The 21,429-nt window shown below is 36.9% G+C and overlaps 2 protein-coding genes across 4 annotated transcripts; both read left to right on the top strand.

Annotated features, from left to right (window-relative positions):
* Positions 1 to 112: 112 nt before the first annotated feature.
* On the top strand, positions 113 to 15,825 carry pou2f3 (POU class 2 homeobox 3). Of its 3 annotated transcripts, XM_082170747.1 has the most exons (15): positions 113 to 218; positions 1,305 to 1,365; positions 1,753 to 1,809; positions 3,793 to 3,827; positions 4,336 to 4,437; positions 5,400 to 5,414; positions 5,657 to 5,762; positions 5,868 to 5,956; positions 8,077 to 8,250; positions 9,727 to 9,868; positions 9,996 to 10,129; positions 11,601 to 11,765; positions 13,094 to 13,136; positions 13,250 to 13,364; positions 14,841 to 15,825. In XM_082170747.1, exons 3-15 carry the CDS (start codon positions 1,761 to 1,763, stop codon positions 14,878 to 14,880), a joined length of 1,209 nt encoding a protein of 402 aa, XP_082026873.1. In that variant the 5' UTR covers positions 113 to 218; positions 1,305 to 1,365; positions 1,753 to 1,760; the 3' UTR covers positions 14,881 to 15,825. The 3 variants fall into 3 exon arrangements, with proteins under 3 accessions (XP_082026873.1, XP_082026872.1, XP_082026874.1); XM_082170746.1 differs by lacking the exon at positions 113 to 218 and having other exon boundaries at positions 935 to 1,365; XM_082170748.1 differs by lacking the exons at positions 113 to 218; positions 5,400 to 5,414 and having other exon boundaries at positions 942 to 1,365.
* Positions 15,826 to 18,473: 2,648 nt separating this feature from the next.
* upk2 (uroplakin 2) lies at positions 18,474 to 21,384 on the top strand. The gene is made up of 5 exons (XM_082171559.1): positions 18,474 to 18,597; positions 18,731 to 18,880; positions 18,960 to 19,044; positions 20,805 to 20,863; positions 21,036 to 21,384. Exons 1-5 carry the CDS (start codon positions 18,546 to 18,548, stop codon positions 21,167 to 21,169), a joined length of 480 nt encoding a protein of 159 aa, XP_082027685.1. The 5' UTR covers positions 18,474 to 18,545; the 3' UTR covers positions 21,170 to 21,384.
* Positions 21,385 to 21,429: the final 45 nt, after the last annotated feature.

Genomic DNA, 21,429 nt, shown 5'->3' with positions numbered 1-21,429 from the left:
TTGTGTAAGTTTTCTGTGCTATTCAGTCTCTGGATGTGTGACAGTAAAACTCATCTTCAGATGGTAAAGTTACAACTTATTAACGTAACGGGGTCAGTCAAAGTAATGTAGAGGTGGGTCTTACTTTACCAGTCAAAGTGTAAATATGCACAAACACAAGCTATGGCATCCGTGATCAACAAAACGCAGCTGTGCATTATAACCGATGTTACTGCCTGGTGAGTCTTTATCTACATTAATGTTTATCGGGGTGTAGCAAACGATTTGAACCGGTTCGAAAGAACTGTTTCGCGCTGTAAATTAATCGAGCGTAATCAGAGTAGACAGTAGTAAACCCCTGCACCCCATAAATTCATGAGAAACTTAGTGGGTGACATGATCTCAGAATTTTGGCTGGGAAAACTCCCCAAAGAGATACTTTTGATGGGCGTTTTTTTTTTTTTTTTATATTAATTTGTACATTTCCACAGAACTCTGGCTAAAGAAACAATTTCTTCATATCTGTTGTGGAATGAACTGTAGCCAAACACCCGGGCAGTGTTAAATTGATTAAATGTGTTAGTCTGGAATCAAGATTTCTATTTTGAATAAATGCTGTTCTTTTAAACTTTTTATTAAGCAATGAATCCTGAAAAAAAGTATCACAGGTTCCAAAAAAAACCAACAACAATTAAGCAGTACAACTGTTTCCAACTTTGATAATATCTGAGTATCAAATCAGCATATTGGAATGATTTCTGAAGGATCATGTGAAACTGAAGACTGGAGTAATGATGCTGAAAATTCAGCTTTACATCACAGAAATAAATTATATTTTAAAGTATATAATAAAGTATGTTAAAAAAAAAGAAGAAAAAAAGATGAGCATGAGATACTTCTTTCAAAAACATAAAAAATAGTATTTTTTTCAAACTTTTGACCGGTATACTGTATATATATATCCTATATAACTAATTCAGTCAAACACATTCTCTTATAAAGCCTAGTAAAAGCATCATAATTCCAGCCTTTATGCATAGTGCTACATCTGAATAAATAGAGCTATGCCATGTTCAATCAAAGACCAGGCACACTTTAAGTTTGCCAGTGTACATAGACACATGCAGAGTTGCACGCACGCTCTTATTCTCAAGCTTTTCGAAGTTTGCTGTCTGCCTATTGTTGTTTTATGCAAAAAGTCAGAGTCTGGATAGGACACACCAGGGCCTTATGCAAATGACGTGTCTATTGGCTGGTGTGGGATACTGGAGAGGTGAATGCTCTTCTACTAACCCACTTTGCTAAATGTGTTTCTCTGAGAAAAGCACCACAGAAGCAGGGATTTAATCTACAGAGCCTGGGTCCGTGGATCTTTGCTTTTATAAGGTAAGTGTAGATGTACTTCTCAAAGTTTTTATAGAAATGCTTTATTTCCCAGATTCCTGCTTACTTCTCAAGCGGAGACCGTTTTGTGGAATCATATTGTTTTGCATTGTACCTGTACACAGCTCTAGATATTGACAAATTTAAATGTTTTTGACTAGAAGAGATTAGGGTGGAGAGACAGAGTGATTGTGGTGAATGGTGAATGGGGATACCCTTGCTCTTATGAATATTACAACAAGCCCTTTACATAAAGGAGACCATTTGAAAGCTGGACACATTAGAATAAACCTCAAGATCATTTTACTGGCTGGGCCCGGGCATGAATTGCCTCAGTGTCTGCATAAAGTTGTGATCCTGTAGGAAAATCAGCTGTATTTATCATTACAGATATTAAGATGAGCACAGAGGCTGTTGAACAGACAGAATCTCAGCATGAACCAGCTGGTAAGGAGCCTTCTCTCACTCTCTGGAACACTGTCAATTGCCTTGAAATGGAACAATTACCTCTTAACTAATGTATTGTGACATTTGAATGTAAATAACATGAAAATATAAGTCAATAAATTATACGCCAATTATATATATTTTTTAAAGTTGTAAAATAACAATTTGTGGCACGAAACTATTATAAGTCAGGTTTACAATATTTAAAACTATCAAATATCTCATAAATGTACATTTGAAAATATTCTGTGCTACATTACCAAACATATTTGATTATTTTCTTAAATATTTAAAATAATTTCACTGCTTTTATGTCCAAATGTGATTTTGTTTTGGGTATTTTCTTACAAATTGTCTATTTCCAGTTATTGAGCCTTTATTATCTGTGGTTAAATGCGTTAAATGTTAAATGGTTAAACACAGTGTTTGTGATTCACCTTTATGTTCATTTGAAATGAGGATCATAATTTCACGAACTGCCATCGGGCTTCTTTACAATAACCGTTTGTGGTTATGACCAAAAGTTTAACTCTTTGTGTTGATGGGACACTGGTCACGCTCTCAGGCAAGTTTGTACAAATGGCTTTGTGCCAACTTTAGAAGTAATTTTGGTTCAGTGCATTTTTTTCTATACATTTTCTTTTTACTTTTTAATTGTCACCCCATAAATTGGGATTGTACTTAAAAAAGGCATTCTTATGTATTGTTGAATATACCGAGTACAGAGTGCATAAGGCGTCTAGGTGTGTGATGCATGCAGGCTGATGGATGTGAAGTCTACCAGGATGTATGTGGCGGTTTGTTTGCAGTGAAGCGCTCATAGCCTCAGGCACTACTGAATCTTGGTCTGGTTACAATGACTTCTGTACGGAACCGTTCGCTCAAATGAGGAACCTGAGAGAAATGAGAATTCAGAGAGAGCAGTGTGCTGTCCCTCATTGTTAAATATATATTTCATTTATGTTCCATCACCTCTGTGGTGTGAAATGTTTGGATATGGATTAGGGTTCAGGTTAGACCTATCAGATGTCCCATCAGGTCATGTGATACCTACAAATATTTGGATTGTACAAAAGACATGTTGTTCATGTTTACAAACACCTTTATATGAGCCTACATGAAAACTAGTGGAAGTATATCTAAATAAATTTTTTTCCCACTGTTTTGTAGTAAGGACATTTTATTGTTTTGGACTTGTACAATTGTTATTAAGTATCATCACAGTTTATGTGCAAACACGTATGACTGGATGACTATAACCATTCTGACTTTAAAATCAGGGATTTTAACGAAGTATAATGCAATCAAAATGGAGGAAATGGGTCATGGCAGGTTTTATAATCATAATTATATGTGTGTGTGTGTGTGTGTGTGTGTGTGTGTGTGTGTGTGTGTGTGTGTGTGTGTGTGTGTGTGTGTGTGTGTGTGTGTGTGTGTGTGTGTGTGTGTGTGTGTGTGTGTGTGTGTGTGTGTGTGTGTGTGTGTGTGTGTGTGTTGAGCGAGAGAGAGAGGGGGGTGGGGGGTGGATAAGAGATGCACCTGGAGGTCTGTAAGTATTCAAATGTGAAGGCCTCTAAAAGTTGCCATGGAAACTCATTTGCATGATCTGATGATTTCCATACTGGAAGTTTGGCTCAGGAGAAGGCTATATTTCCATATTGTGGAGTGAGTGAGTGCCGTTCTAACCACGGCCTCATAGGGATAGATTTGAATTTCAAATGAAGAGAGATTACCTGGTATTGACGACCTTTGAACTGCTGACTAACCCTCCTCGCTCAGTTTAATGGAACATTTGGGAGTTTGTTTTTATGGTCCATTATAAGTCTTAATATGAAAACCCCTTGAAATAAATAATGATACAAGTTTAAATGAAAACTAAAATGTTTTGTAACATTATCTGGATCCCTCAGCTGGGAGACAGTCTGAATGTTTATGCATAACTTTACTTTAATGCTAAGTGTGATTATCTTTTTTGTTTTCCAGACATTGAACAAAATGGCGTTGACTTCAGCAGACAAGTAAGTACAAACTTTGCTTTACTTAATATTCATCATGTGAAAACCTACTGTTTTGGTATTCGGAGCAGCGTATTGCTCCTCTCATGAGGTGAAACTCTTTGGAAGTTCAAGTGGAAACGGATTGAAAGATTACAAAAGTTTTCTAGTGTTACACTACGTGAGACATTTGAGTCATTATAAATAAGCTTCATTAGTCTTTTAGATAAGCCTGTCATATGATCTAGTGGTGAGGACAGAGAAAACTTTCGTGCACAGGAACTAGCTTCAGGCTTCTATGGGCATTTGCATACTGCGCCTGCGGGAAGGGAAGGAATGTTTGTTAAAGGCCCTCTGCAGAACGAGTCCTGCAGCCTTACTGGTCTCTGAGTACACACAAAGAGTGCATGTATACACACACAAACACACATGCCTGAGGCCAAAGCACAACAGTACATATCTTGAATTTGTTCATTAACAACAAATTCTAACAAATGTGGGTTATCTAACAAATTATTTGTTTCACGTACAGATAAAGACTGAGAACCTGAACGATTCACCTCATTCTGGTTCGTCGCACAAGACATGCCACTTAACTCAAGGATCACCTGTGCCTGGTGGCCAACTTACTGGGGTACGTCTTTATCAACACAGTCAATGAGAACTCATGCACACACACACACACTTATGTTTTGTATTAAGAAAATTAAGCCTATTTAGATCATTAGGTCTTTTGGCATTGTTACTTCTTTACTTTTTTAATAACAGTTAAAAAGATAGTTCACCCCAAAATGAAAATTCTGTCATCATTTACTCGCCCTCAAGTTGTTCCAAACCGGTATAAATTTCTTTATTCTGCTGAACACAAAAGAAGATATTTTGAAGACTATGGGTAACAGTTGATGGGCCCCATTGACTTCAATAGTATAGAAAAGAAATACTATGGAAGTCAATGGGGTTCATCAACTGTTAGGTTACTGACATTCTTTAAAATATCTTCTTTTGTGTTCAGCAGTTTTGGAACAACTTGAGGGTGAGAAAATGATGACAGAATTTTAATTTTGGGGTGAACTATCTTTTTAAGCACCAATTAAGCATTGATTTCAGTCCCAATTCTCATAACTGCAAAAAAAATGTCATTACTGTAAGGTGAGAAAATTGTTTATATTAAATATTTATTTTATTATTCAAGTATTTATGAGAAAAAAAACTAACACATTAAATATATATTATTTATTTTATTATTTAAGTATTTGTAAATCACGGAAGCATTTGTTAAATACCTTTAATTTATAATGACTTATAACAAGTTTTTATATAATACGGTAAAAGATAATGTAATTAGAATCGCCACTGAAAATAATGTAAATAAAAACAGGGAAAAGCATTATGGTAATGACATTTTTGAGAAAAGTCGTCTTAACGGGATAGTTCACCCAAACATAAATTCTGTAATCATTTACTCGCCCTCAAGTTGTTCCAAACCTGTATGAGTTTCTTTTTTCTGTTGAGTATAAAATAAGATATTTTGAAGAATGTGTGTAACCAAACAATTGATGGTAGAAGTATTTTTTTTTTTTTTATAACCTCATACAGGTTTGGAACAACTGGGTGAGTAAATTATTTTTATTTTCAGGTGAACTTTTATTATCCCTTTAACTGTCTTAAAAATGATTTCTTAATTCAAAATATCTTAATAGACTTAAAGCAAAATATTTTTCTTATTTTTTTCTTCTTGGATGCAATGTGACCTGAAAATGTTTTGTGTAATTTAATGCTCGAAAGTTCACACAAAGTGTAATTGTGGTGAAAGATAAGGCATGCATGTAATGGCTGGTGATTGGTGTTTTTAGGAGCTGCCCTCCCTGCACTCTCTGCCCCAGCTCGTCCTAATGCCTGGATCTCATCTGTCCTCTCCATCATCATTTCTCCTCTCACAGGCCCAATCAGGACACCAAGGTCAGTGGATGTACTGGATCATATTAGGGATGATGTAGCTCACTGAGAAAGTTATTTTTGTTTGACTTAACTACAGTACACACGTTTAAATGCTGTTTCCTCCAGCACTGCTGCAGCCCAATCTGCTTTCCTTGCCATCCCAGTCCCAGACAGGACTCTTACCACACCAGCCAGGTCTCGCACTCACTCCTCAGGTACATCAGAGCCTAATGTTGGAGTATTTCTTGAAATAAATAATTAATTAATTTAAAAGTGTTAAAAACGAACAAACACCAGAAACACTTTACAATAAGGTTTCATTTGTTAACATTAGTTAACATGAACAAACAAAGAACAATACTTTTACAGCATTTATTAATCTTAGTTAATGTTATTCTCAATACTTTTTTAAGATCAAAAGTTGTATCTGTTAACATTAGTTAATGAACTGTGACCTCACATGAACATGAACAGTTTTATTAACATTAAGAAAGGTTAATAAATGCAGTAAAAACATATTGCTCAATGTTAAATTATGCTAGTTAAAGCGTTAGTTCTCCCAGAAATGAAAATTCTCTCATTAATTACTCTCCCTCATGTCGTTCCAAACCAGTAAGTCTTTTGTTCAACTTCAGAACACAAATGAAGATCTTTTTGATGAAATCTGAGATCTTTCTGTCTCTCCATTGACAGCTACACAACTACCACTTTCAAGCCCCAGAAAGGTAGTAAAGACATTCAAGGAATCCATGGGATTGCAGTGGTTTAACCTCAATTTTATGAAGTGAAGTGAGTGCTTTGTTTGCACACAAAAAAACAGAAACATAATTTACCACTTTATTTACTATTTACTTCATTTACTTTGCAAACAAAGCACTCTCGCCGCTTCATACAATTGAGGTTAAACCACTGGAGTCACATGGATTACTTTAAAGATGTCTTTACTACCTTTCTGGGGCTTGAAAGTGGTAGTTGCATAGACAGTCAATGGAGTGACAGAAAGCTCTCAGCTTTCATCAAGAAGATCTTCATTTGTGTTCCGAGGATGAATGAAAGTCTTACGGGTTTGGAACGACATGAAGGTGAGTAATTAATGACAGAATTATAATTTTTGGGTGAACCCTGTAATGCATTATCTAACATTAACAGATGAGAACTTGAAAGTTGTTATGTGTAACCAAAACACCTGTTTATTCTTCACTGTTACTATTTTACATTTATTAAATAAGTTATCAACACTATGAAAGAACACAAATGAAAGTATGGGAATTACTGTATATAGTGACCAAGAAATGGTCAAAATTATCTTTCACCCTATCTTTCAAAAAAAAAAAAAAATCACCCTTTGTCTTGTTTATAGCTTTTCTCCCTTTTTCCATTTTTATTTTCAGAAGAAACATACATTTGGGCAAATGCCTCTAAACCTTTGATTATATATATTTATCGGTTCATATATTAGTTATTATATTCATCTACTATGATATTTAAACCTATTAACTTTTACTCCCCTCATCATAGACGTAAAAATGCACATCCAAACTTAAATAGTTGCAATTCATGAATACTTTGGAATACAGAGCTACGGTCTCTTTTCAAGGTCTCTTTTTTAAAGAAGACACACAGCAGATTATTTATATATTTTACAAAACAATTTTGACTCTAAAATTGCTTGAAAATCAAAGCCATGTGTCTAACCAAGCTTTTGTTTCCCAATTTGAAGTTGATATCATAAAATTGAGGTTCCTGGCACCTTTTTTAAATACATTTCTATCACAATGTCACTTCTATCACAAAACAATGGCCAAATATGGAACCTTGAGTCTCGGACCTTTCCAACGATATGTTTTTTTAATCAAGTTTAAAAAAAGATTTGATAATGCAATACATTTTGAAACATGACACCATCCACTAGGGGGAGGATCCTGCTAATAGGTTTTAAAGTACTGTTTCCATGCTAACGCGATGTCCAATTTCAAAACAGTTTTCACAGGATGATTTTTTTAAGCTTTCGAATGATAATTTATGATGATTTCTAAAATATGTGATAGAAAAAAAAGCAAGAAAAAAAAAGCATGGCAAGTGTTCCACTACCAGGACACTGACATTTAACAGTGGCACTGTAAGGTCTTTCAATGAATTTCCATCATGGTAGTGAGAAAAACATGGTATTGACATAGACTATTACTGTAATGCATAAATACCAGGGTACTTTTTTAAGGGCATGAGAAAAGGAAAACACTAAAACACATCAAAACAATAATACAAATAGCATGTAAGCAAACAAAGGTGATTACAACTGATTACCTAGACTCTAATAGCTTTATTTTCTCCTAAGGCAATGGGCAGGACAGGGCTGGCTGGCTCCTCTATGGATGGACACCTGGACATGTCTCACTTACAGGTCCCTAAACATGTGGGACCACCACAAGATGAGCCTAATGACCTGGAGGAGCTGGAGCAGTTTGCTAAAGCCTTCAAACAAAGACGCATCAAACTAGGCTTTACTCAGGTAAGACTTTGTGCCTGGTTTTATAACTGTTTTAGATGTATATTTTATAGTATTGAACAGACTATATGTAACTGGTCCTACTCGACCCCCTCCGCGGGGTCTCCGGCGTGGGAGGCGGGTGCTCTAAAAAGGCTAAAGACAGTAGCCTCTAGCATCAGTCGCTAGTGTGCTTCTTGAGATCAGGGGAGTTAGGTTTACATGCACAGCTCTTACTGCCCTACGACAGTTACACTCACTCTCCTAAACCTCACTAACATCCGAGTCACGGCACCAATTATAACGGATCCTACTCGACCTGCTCCGAGCTGGATTCGAACAGGGGTCTCCGGCGTGGGAGGTCGCCACGCTAACAAGGACGCTAAAGACAGAAGCTGCTAATGTCAGTCGCTAATGCGCCTCTTAAGGCCAGGGGAGTGAGGTTTACACGCACAGCTCTTACTGGCCTATGACAGTTACTCTCACTCTCCTAAACCTCACTAACATCCGGGTCACGGCACCAATTTTAACCGGATCTACTCAACCTGCTCCGAGCGGGATTCGAACAGGGGTCTCCGGCGTGGGAGATGGCCGCGCTAACAAGGATGCTAAAGACCGCATAAATATCATCAGCTTCCGATGAGTTTGGAAAATTCTTTACACAGTAGCCTATCAGAATATCTCTTCTCCTGTCTCTGAAAATGTCTTGGAAACACTCATTTTAAGTGGTGTTTAGTCAACTGGGTGACTACGGCACATAACCGGAAATAAATGAATCGTACTGTCTATTTCAAAGCGGAAGTGTATCACGAAGCTCAGTGCAAGTAGTCCATCCCAGAAGCGAGAGACACAGATTGCGTTTGAAGCTGCTAAATTCTCATCAGATTGCATAATTAATAAAAAAAAGAATAGAAACAACAATTCTATCTGAAGACATATTATGTAAAGTGTGAATATATCAATATTTCTTCCAAATGGACATTGTTTAGTGATCACAAATAAATGGGAGTGAAGGCGATTGAATACGTACAGATATTCTATTAAAAATATCAATAACAATTTTGCAATCCTGACAGAAATGAGGATATTGCTGTCAGTGTAACCAGGTTTTATCATAAACAGTGGTCAAATATTGAAGCTATTCTGATTCAGTTCCTCAAGCTCAAATAAGAATGCTTTGTGTTTTATATGTCAGTGAATAAACAAGCATTCTTAGTCAATATTTATGTATTTTTGACTAATGAAATCCACATATATTGTGACAGTGTCGTTTTTATTAGTAGTAGTAGTAGAAGTAGTAGTAGCCTAGTAGTATTTTATTATTGCAATTTTGTATATTTCTTTCCCTGTCATTTCAATTGTCTTTTCAATTTAACTTCATGTGGGTATATCCACTCAAATTTAAATGGATAGGAGCCCATTTTAAATAGGCTACTCAGTGTTGCCCGACCCTTTGTGGATCTCATCCAGTTCTCAAACTCTCCTGTGATGTGTTTGCAGGGTGACGTGGGTCTAGCCATGGGAAAGCTGTATGGAAATGACTTCAGTCAGACTACCATCTCACGCTTCGAGGCTCTCAATCTTAGCTTCAAAAACATGTGCAAGCTCAAGCCCTTGCTAGAGAAGTGGCTGAGTGATGCAGGTATGTGCTGCTACTGCCCTCTAGTGGACAGAACTTAAAAATCTTTCTGTAAGCATCAGTTGGTATTTGTTTTGTGGACTGTACTCAAATACCTGCAATATTAAACCTTCCCTTCACATCACCTCAGAGAACTCGCCATCCGACACCATGACCAACCCCACCACCCTACCACCCCTTTTGGAGGGTTACGGAAGGAAGAGGAAAAAGAGAACAAGCATTGAAACTAACATCAAGCTCACACTTGAGAAACGCTTTTTAGATGTGAGTTTGCCATTTTTACTCCTTTTTTGATGCTTCAGGCCCTCATATGAACATAATTTGAAAGAATTTATCATTGTTGGGAGCATGACAGAAAAATTGATCAAATGTTTGGTCCATACAGAGTTTGCCATACAGAGTATAACAGTTTACGATAAGGTCTAACCCTAACAATGAGCAAAACATTTGTTACAGTGATTGTTCATATTTTTAAACATAAATACAATCATTGTTAGTTCATGTTTTCTCATGTCCATTAAATATTATTAACAGATATTTAGAATACATTTTTTTCCCCCAGTATTTCAATGTTTAGAAGTCTTATGCTCACAAAGGCTGCATTTATTTGAAAAATACAGTAAACATTTTAATATTGTGAAATATTATTCCAATTTTAAGTAACTATTTTCTATTTTAATATATTTTAAAATGTCATTTTTTCCTGTGATGGCAAAGCTGAACATTACTCCAGTATTTAGTGTCATATGATCCTTCAGAAATCATTCTTAAATGCTGATTTGCTGTTATTATTGGTGCTCAGTTATTAATAATGATTCTTATAATTGTCAATGTTGCTGGTGATATTTAAGTGGAAACAATGACACATTTTTAAGGATTCTTTAATGAATAAGAAGCTCAAAAGAACAGCCTTTTTTAAAATAGAAAGCTTTTGTATCAGTATAAATGTCTTTACTGCCACTTTTGATCAAATTAATTTGTCCTTGCTGAATAAAAGTTTTTTTTCTTCAAACTTTTGAATGATAGTGCATCATGGTTTCGACACTATAATATGAAGCACAACAGTTTTCAACATTGATAATAACAAAAAAAAATCTTGAGCAACAAATCAGCATATTAAAATGATTTCTGAAGGATCATGTGACACTCAAGTAATGATGCTGAAAATTCAGATTTGTCATCACAGGAATAAATTACATAAATATATTCAAATAAACAACAGCTCTTTAATTGTAATGATATTTTACTGTATTTTTGATCAAATAAATGCAGCCTCGGTGAGCATAAGAGACAAAAAACATCTTAATTATTCCAAACTTTTGACCGGTAGTGTAAATGTTGAAATTAACATTTACTAAGATTAATACATATATTTTTTATTGTTAGTTCACGTTTACTAATATAGTCAACTAATGTTAACAAATTGAACCTTATTTCAAAGTGTTACAATTAATTTATAATTTACAGTAATATAGTATAATTTTGTTGCATTTGTAATCTGCCACAAGTTAATTTAGTCAACTGTGTGCTGCATCAGCATGTGGAGGTTTAATCCTAAACTGTCCCAAGATTTAGAAAACTATAAGATGTCACTACTTGCTGAAGACAGTCCCCAACTTTCTCCTTTCTAACGTAGTGTAACAGTTCCTTTTCAGCAATGACAAAATGCATCAGTTTTCTTTCAGTGCCGCCTGCAGGCTGTAATACATAAACACACTTTATTCCCTATATCTAGAACCCAAAACCCAACTCTGAAGAGATTACGCTCATCTCAGAGCAGCTAGCCATGGAGAAGGAAGTAGTGCGGGTTTGGTTCTGCAACCGGCGGCAGAAAGAGAAGAGGATATACTGCCCCATTTCCACTTCACCCATGAAGTCTCACAACTACAACCCTCGTCTGGTGAGTCTTAACAGTCCATGCTGAAAAGCTCCCCCTGAAATTTTGCAAAATGGTAGTGAACATGATTCATAATGCTCGTGGCATGCTTTTTTAGACACACCCAGTCATAAAAGTACAACCTGAATGGTGACCATCAAGTTTTATTACTAATAATCTCTGGTTCAACATGGATAGAACCACATAGGGCAGATCTTGTTTTGAATCGAAGAAAAGGAAGTTTCTTCTCTTCTCTTCTCTTCTCTTCTCTTCTCTTCTCTTCTCGTCTCGTCTCGTCTCGTCTCGTCTCGTCTCGTCTCGTCTCGTCTCTTCTCTTCTCTTCTCTTCTCTTCTCTTCTCTTCTCTTCTCTTCTCTTCTCTTCTCTTCTCTTCTATTACTGTCACAAGTATGTTCGTTTCTTTGTGTTTTGGTTTGGTTCTGTTCCTGGTTGCTTGTGTTCCCGATCCTTGTTCGTTTCTATGGTTACTGATTATGTTACGCACCTGTCTCTACTTCTGTTGATTAGCCTCCTTGTGTATTCAAGCCCTGAGTTTTCTTTAGTCTCTTGTCTAGTGTTAACGTTATGTTATAGTGTGTGTAGTAGTGCTTCTTGGTTTCTCCCTGGGATTACTACAGCTAACAAATAACAATTTTATAATATTCAATACAATTATATAATATATAATATGTTATATTATATTATACCTTTCCATGGTTTGGGGTCAGTACGATTGTTTAAAAGAAATTAATACTTTTATACAGTAAGGATGCATCAAATTTATCAAAAGTGAAAATAAAATTTCTTAAAATGTAACATTATATGTTATACAAAATATTAAGCAGCAAAACCATTTTTAACTGTGAAAATAATAAGAAAGAATAATAGTTGAATGTTACTTGAGCACCAGATCAGCATATTAGAATGATTTCTGAAGGATCATGTGACACTGAAGTAAAGGCTGCTGAAAATTCACCTTTGTCATCACGGGATTAAATTACATTTTAAAACATATTCAAATAGAAAATAGTTGAATTGTAATGATATTTTTCAAAATTACTGTTTTGACTGTATATAAATGCAGAAAATCATTGAAAACATTAAACAACTGTAAGGTTGACCCCAGACTTTTGAACGGTCATGTATTTTTTTATTTCTGCATAACGAAATGGGACAAATGAATAGCCACAATATATTATAATAAACCTTAAATTAATAATGAATTATGTTGGCATGTTTATAACTTTATCTTCCTCCTCAAAGTGTGTGTTTTAGAGGGTTTGTGATCAAAGGGATGTATGTTTTTCCTTAAAAGAAATGTTATCCACTAATTTGATTAATTTCCTGTTTCAGCCTTCAACTTCACGCTCATTCAGTCCACTCGCCTCAGGAGGTGGTAAGTACAGAGCTGGTGGGATGACAAACCCCACTATTGCCACTGTAGGAAAATGTATTTATAATTTATAACCTTGATGTGTTTTCTGATGTTATAACACATTTTTCTTGCAGTGTCATCAAGCTCCTCCCCCAACAGCCCCAGTCGAGGCTCTTCCCCCAACGCTCTGTCCACCACATCCAGTCCACTGACGGCACAGGGGGTCAACCAGACGTTCAACACCACAGGGTATGACCACATCAAATACCTTCCCTTAAGTTACTTCACACATGCAGCCATCTTATGTGTAAAGAGACCATATGATGCTATTTTAAAAGGTCATTGTTTTGTTTATTGGGAATAGTAGAATAAGTTAACATGCTTTAATGTAAAAAAAAAAAAAAAGATAGCCGAACCCTTTATTCCCTGTCTATCGGAAAGGCTCTAATTGAATTCCAGTTTCTTCAAAGCCCCTCCTTCTGAAAAGTCCAGAGTGCTCTGATTGGCCAGCTGACCCAGTGCATTGTGTTTGGCCAAACACCTGAAGCGTGTGTCTGAAATGTAACTCCTCTTACCATAATAGCAAGCTTCAGCTTCTAATGCACACATTGTACGATTTTGGGCTGTCCCAGATGAAAGATGACCAATTGTGGTGATTTCTGTGGTAGTGGCTCGTAAACGGTGGTGTTACGTCGAACAGTGAAAGAGGTTCAAAGACGGCCGTTGTCACACTCATGCGACCAAAGATAGCTTGCGATAATTTTCTGACAGTGTCAGAAATTTAGCATGATCATCTCACAGTGTGTTTTCTGCTACGCCCTACGTCTACTGACTAGCCAATAAAAATGCAACATGAAATGGTGGGATCAACGTGATATGACGCTAAAACATTAAACTACTAACCTCCATTTGCAAAATTGCCATGCCAAATGGCCTCTGTTCCCTAGCTATGACAAGTCCATATTCACCTCTTTCGCTTCCTTTTTTTTCAGTGCTCATAAAAACCACAATTGCCAAAGTGCGATTCATCTTGCTCTATTTGTTTACCACTAGCATATGCTGATGACATTTTATTCTTCTATGCTAACTTGCGTTGTAGCCTACAATTCAATAGGTGTCATCACTGCAATTGGCACCAGGCAATCAAACCAAGTGTGAAATCGCCCTAAAAATGTGGATGATCAAGCAGGTCAATCAGAACCAACTTTGTAAGCATGACTTGTGTATAACCAATGTTGTACTCTTCCAAGTTCAGGAAGCTGTAATCCATTAAATGCACATTACACAAGCTTACTTTTGGGGTTTTACTACTCAGGAACAGTAACCACTGATTTCCTAATTTCATAAATTTTTGGAAGGCCAAACAAAAGGGGTTTGCTTTCATATAGAAACACACAGCATCTCAACAACATGGTGACAACACTACAATTTACTGAAGCCTTGTCTTCTTTCTTTGCATTTGCATTATGCTAATATTTCAAATTTGTGTCATGCGTTTACGTAAATAATATCTGGACTTTGATCGAGGCATTTTAGGCAAGTCTGGATCAATGTTCTCTTTTAGAATAAATCCCTTTTGTAGGAGAATATGAGCTTTTTGCAGATCTTATACATGCACAAACAGATACAATGCACACTAAAGGAAAAGGAAAACATTAAAAAGTATCAAATGGCCTCTTTAATTATTAAAGAACCAGTCAAACTGACATATGATGAATTTTACAGATCCTGGTATCGCTGGAACACCACGTCATACCACCACTGAGCACCTCTGAAGAGCTCCAGTATATCCGGAGGCAACAGCTTCACATCATAACTTACCAGCCGAGAGAGATCTCTGTGAAAGAAAGGAAATTTTCATTCTGTAATGTTTACAACCTGCACTAAACGTGGAGGCAGAACACAGAGAGCCACTATTCTGCTTCTCATGGTCTAATGTTCAAAATGCTTGTGAATAGAGCTTCACTGCTAATTACTGAAGGGAAAAAGCACTAATATGCAACGGCACATTGTTTAGATATGCAAACTTGCTGCAAAGAGCATGACAAACATGTTCGGCATTTTCAGGAGAGCTTTTAATGTGCGTGAAACCTTATTTCACTTTCTGTGCTAAATCTCTGTGCCAATTTTGTTGGAGATGAAGGTTCAAATCTGGCTTTATGTGTATTGATAACGATGAATAAACTGCACAAAACAAAACACAAACTTAAAAAAAAAAAACACTGATATTTGTATACCTTGTTTACATATTGCTTTATCAGAAATTTGTGTCACTGTTGTGTAATTAAATGCTGAACATTGACAATTTCATTGACAATTTTGGACGCTAGGTCAAGACTGGAACTGCTGGCTCTGATATGTGCAGTTATTTTGAGACAACATTTAATTGATTGGTCAGCACAGTTTACAGTTCTTAATATATTTTCGGCATGCACCTAGTTTTGTGTTTCTGAATTTTTCTAAGGATTTCTGGCAGGGAAAACATTTTATATGCCTGATGTGGAATATATGCATTTCACACTTTTTTTTTTTTTTTTATGCAGCATTGTCCAAAGCATTTGAAGTGCCTTGAGTTTCACATTTTAGATTTACTGTATGATTAATAATATTATCTAGATATTGTTTGGTTGTTCTTTGCTTTTTTTTAATTTGTATAACACTGTTGTATATTTCAATTTCACTGTTTGACTGTTATTAAAATTTGCACTTACATATGGCTCTTTTTTTATATACTATTCAACACATGCATTTGGGGGCATATAATTATGTCATAATTAGAAGATAGAAGTCAAATTTATGAGATAACCTACTAAGTATAATTATGAGATCAAACCAACAATAGGGCAACAACGTGCAAGTGCTGTGACTAGTGTCAGTTTATCTAACACAGTTAGCAAGGTTTTTTTTGTTATATATATATATATAGAGAGAGAGAGAGAGAGAGAGAGAGAGAGAGAGAATGGTAAGTATTAATGGGTCAAGTGTTGACGAAAAAGATGCGTCTTCAGCCATTTCTTGAAAATGGGTAAAAACTCAGCAGCTTAGGTTGAATTAAGGCAGGTCATTCCACCAGCAGGGAACAGTCAAAGTAAAATTACTTGAAAGTGATTTTGTGCCTCTTTGGTCCTCTTTGGGATGGCACCATAAGGCACCGTTCACTTGCAGAACGATGCGAGTGGCAAAAGGCAACCAGTGAAATTTTGTGAGGAGAGGTGTGATGTGTGCTCTCTTCTGCTCATCAAAGACCACTCAGCATTCTGGCTCAGTTGCAGAGGTTTGACAGTCCATGCTGGAAGGCCTACCAAGAGAGAATCACAATAGTCCAGTCTGGATAGAACAAGAGCTTGGACAAGGAGTTGTGTAGCATGCTCTGATAGGAAGAGCCTGATCCTCCTAATGTTGTATAAGGCAAATCTGCAGTTCTAGCAATGTGGTCTGTGAAGTTTAACTGATCATGTATCACAACTCCAAGGTTCCTGGCTGTCCTGGATGGAGTTATGGTTGATGAACCTAGCTGAATGGAGAAGTTGTAATTAAATGTTGGGTTGGCCTGGACCACAAGCAGTTCTGTCTTCGCAAGGTTGAGCTGAAGGTGGTGGTCCTTCATCTTGCAAGAAATGTCTGTCAGGCAGGCCAAGATCCGAACAGCTACCGTCGGATCATCTGGCTGGCATGAGAGGTAGAGTTCAGCGTATGATCAGCATAGCAGTGATAGGAAAAACATGTTTCTCTCACAGATGACAAGTAGATGGAGAAGAGAAGTGGTCCAGGCTCTGAGCCCTGAGGCACCCCAGTAGCTAGATGTTGCGACTTAGACGCCTCACCCTTCCATGACACCCTGAAGGACCTACCTGAAAACATTGGAGTGTGGTTCCTGGGATGCCCTTCGTCATGAGGATTGACAGGAGGATCTGGTGGTTAACTGTGTCAAAAGCAGCAGACAGATCCAGCAAGATGAGTACTGAGGGTTTGGAAGCTGCTCTTGCCAGTCTCAGACCTTCAATAACTGAGAGCAGGGCTGTCTCAGTTGAGTGGCCGCTTTTGAATCCAGACTGGTTGTTGTCCAGGAGATTGTTTTGTGGAATGTAAAGACTTGGTAGAACACAACTCGTGCAAGTGTTTTAGCAATGAATGGAAGAAGGGATACCAGTCTGTAATTTTCTAAAAGTGCTGGGTTTAGAGTGGGTTTCTTAAGCAGTGGGGTTATCCGAGCCTGCTTAAATGCTGTGGGAAAAGTACCAGAGTGGGTAGAGGTGTTGATGATGTGAGTAAGTGCGGGTACAACTGAGGAAGAAATGGCTTGAAGGAAATGAGTTGGGATAGGATCATGCGGACAGGTAGGGTGATTGGAAAGGAAGAGTTTGGAGACTTCTGCCTCCGAGATCAGAGAGAAGGTGGGGAGAATGTGTTTGCTTTTAAGATGTTTTTGAAATTATGTTGACGAAATTATAACATAAAGTCTAAATTATGAGATAAAAAGTTATTAAATCTTTTTTTATCATAATTGAAAGATTTTTGCCATAATTTTTTAACAAAACAAAAGTCAATGACTTTGCCTGGGTTTCCCAAAGAACAGAGTGCTACTAATCAATGATCCTCTTTAGGTCCCTGAACTGCAGGCTCACCATGGTCCCCTGAACTATCGGCGCCGCTTCCCGAGGAAGCCCACCCTTCCAACCCATAGAAGTATTACGACGCGTTGACAAGTTACGGGTATCTTTTTTTCTTTTTCTTTTTTTTTTTTATTAAAATAATTCATAACAATGGAAAAATCATTTATAATAAATACTGCAACATTCCATAAAAAATAAGAATTATCCATTTTGATTTCATGGTGACTTTAAATGACAGAACGACAGATGATAAAGTATAACTTTAGACTTATAAGCATAACGGCAATAGAGAGATTAAAAATCTTAAGAATCAATATTGATTTCACAAGAAGCCATACTTGCAATAGTAATAAAGAAATATTTTGGTCTGTTTGTTCCACAAAGCTATCGTATGACTTCAGAAGGTGACGGGAATATAGTGCATTAGTTGTATGGACCACTTTTATGGTACTTTCGAAGCTTGAAGATTCATAATTTTGTGTTCCACATAACAAAGAAAGTCATACGGGTTTGGAAAAACATGACGTAATGAATATTAGTCATTGTCCCTCAACTAGTCAATATAATAAAGGATTTATGGTGTCAGTTAGAACATGCCTTCCAGATTGAAGGCCTCCCTAAGGTGTATCGAAGGGAAGGGCTGTTATTTTATACACACCTGGACCGACCTGTTCTCTGTGGTTACTGATTGGCTCAATCATACTGTTCAGTCCTGCTTGTCTGGTTTTCAGCCATACTGTTATCCTTTTATTTCCCATCCCACAGTTTTATCCAGAGCATTGTGAGTCGTGCACACACCTGAACTCTACAGGACAATATGCTGACTGTGCTCTTCATCCTGGGGGCATTGTGTCCCCTAAACTTTGCAGGTAAAAAGAATAACTTTTTATAGCTTCACATTACCACTACAAACTACTGTTGCTTAATATTTGTTGCCAGTAAGTGTTTAAATACATTTAGTAAGTGTTTATTCAAAGGCTTTGATTATTATTTGCTTTTTAGAAATCCCTATTAAAGTGCTGAGTCCTGAAACAGACGGGGTGCAGGCGGGCAGGTTCCCAAACTCTTTTCTACTGAAACTGCCTGACTGCTCTACTTATGGAAACAAGTTCGCTGAACTGCTGTACATAGAACTGCCCAGCACTGAAAACAGTATGCATCGCTTTTATCCAGAATTTGGTTTACATGACATTGTCTGAAGAGTAAGCATTATGACTTGTGTGTCTTGCAGAAACAGAGTCTTTCAAGGTTCCATCTTGTCCTGTCAGTCTGCCAGGGTACCTTCTGAAAGGCCTAAAAAGTGGAACAACTTACAAGTATGTGTGTGTGTGTGTGTGTGTGTGTGTGTGTGTGTGTGTGTGTGTGTGTGTGTGTGTGTGTGTGTGTGTGTGTGTGTGTGTGTGTGTGTGTGTGTGTGTGTGTGTGTGTGTGTGTGTGTGTGTGTGTGTGTGTGTGTGTGTGTGTGTGTGTGCGTGTGCGTACAGGCTTGGCTGATATATATAAGCTTTTGCTTTAAATCTAATAATGGCATTTCTAGCATCTGTAAAACCGCATTCTTCCATTTAAAAAATATATCTAAATGACGACATATGCTCTCAATGACGAATGCGGAACAGTTAGTTCATGCGTTTATGACATCAAGGCTAGATTATTGTAATGCTATTATGGGTGGTTGCCCTGCACGCTTAATAAACAAACTACAGCTGGTCCAAAACACAGCAGCTAGAGTTCTCACTAGAACCGGGAAGTATGACTATATTAGTCCTGTTCTGTCAACACTGCATTGGCTCCCATCATATACATTTTAAAATATAGATACTTACAAAGCACTAAATGGTTTAGCTCCCCAGTACTTGAGCGAGCTCTTAATGCATTATAGACCTTCACGTCTATTGTGATCTCAAAATTCGGACCAGTTGATAATACCTACAATATCAAAATCGACTGCTGGCGGTAGATCCTTTTCCTATTTAGCACCAAAACTTTGGAACAGTCTTCCTAACATTGTCCGGGAAGCAGACACACTCTGTCAGTTCAGATCCTAGACTAAAAACACATCTCTTTGAACTAGCATACAAATAACACATTATCAACTTCTATAATTCAATGTTAGGCTGCATAAACTAGGTCAGCCGGAACCGGGAACACTTCCCATAAATCCTGATGTACTCGTTACATCATAAGAAGAATGGCGTCTACGCTTATATTAGTCTCTCTGTTTATCCTGAGGTTTACCGTAGTCTGCCAAATCCAGGCCGTATCCAGATCTGATGAAGGACCTGCATCTGGACACAACGACAACGCAGTCCTGAAGTGTCAACTAATCTCTCCCCTGTAAATGCTTCCTTTACCTCCGTACAGATAAAACATTGTCAAAATGATTCCAGTTCGCATGGATACGCAGAAGCGACTAATTCTGTATTATGCAGGCCAGACAAGTAATTTGGTGAGGTCACTTTTTAAAAAAAGACTACTCACCTACCCACATATATATCCAAACGCACATACCTATAGACTAAACACATAATATGCATGTGCGCGCACAGATTCACGTTTTTGAAGTTTACACGGAGATAACGTTTTTCTAAATTTTTCAAAACTTGCACCTTGGAACCTATTTCAAAGTTTGCGTTCTTGAACCACCAAACACTGTTGTCGTGCTGTTCCAAATGACTGTTCCAAATGACTGTTCCAAATGAATGGCCAGAACACATTAATAGTTTTCTGTTTTCTGTTAAAACGGTGTCGTGTAATCGGCCCCTAAGTTAATAACTAATGATCTTTGTCAGTGAATCAATCAAAACTAACTTTAGCTGGACAATAACTTTATTCTAGAGCTGCTGTAAAGCCAAAACAATCTCTGTTACTTTAATTTCCTATTAGCCTATCACTGTAAAGCTGCTTTAAAACAATCTATATTAACAATATAAATGAAGGTGACTTTTTGATTTGACAAAATAAAAAAATGTGGGAAACCATGATTTCCCCATAAAACATGAAAACCCAACGTGTAGGCCTATGTGTATGACCATCACACAGCAAATCAAATCTCATTATAAATGTCTTTATCTTTCAGCATGACGTACAAAATTGATAATGATACCAGCGCAGTCTTGACTGATACAACTACCACCGGTAATAGACTTTCTGTGATTTTAAATAAGCTGCTTGTAATAAATTATGTATGTACCAATTTTATCATGATATATCTTTTATCATATCAAAAAATTTAAAGAATAAATCCCCAGCTTGTATTGTGAGATGACTATGTAATCAGGTCTGTTTGTTTTTCTTGTCTTTTTTCCAGTCATTGATTATCAAGAGATAAACAGTGGTCTCCCCGCGCGCAGTGGAGCCATGGTGGTCATCACCGTCATTCTGTCTTTGGCTATGGTGGCCCTCGTGGCTGGACTCATTATTAGTGTGTTCTTTTCAGGCTGAGTTCAATGTGATTCACTTAAGAAACGCTTCGTGAAATCTATTTAACTTCAAAAATAATTCAAATGCATTTTCGATACCTTTAGAAAATGTCAGTCTAAGTAACTGTATACCTATTGTGTTGGGTGTAAAAGGGAATTACACAAAAGTACTATATTTATCAATCATTTCAAACTGAATGGTTTATTGCTTTTCAAATAAAAGTTGTTCCTTAACTACATGGTTTTATGTTTGTAGTTGTTGTTGTTGTCGTTGTTGTTTTG

The sequence above is a fragment of the Leuciscus leuciscus genome (genome assembly GCF_965113295.1).
Source record: "Leuciscus leuciscus genome assembly, chromosome: 5".
In the NCBI taxonomy this organism is placed as follows: domain Eukaryota; kingdom Metazoa; phylum Chordata; class Actinopteri; order Cypriniformes; family Leuciscidae; genus Leuciscus; species Leuciscus leuciscus.
Note: the sequence above shows the minus strand (reverse complement) of the source record. Positions and strands in the feature narration are given on the sequence as shown.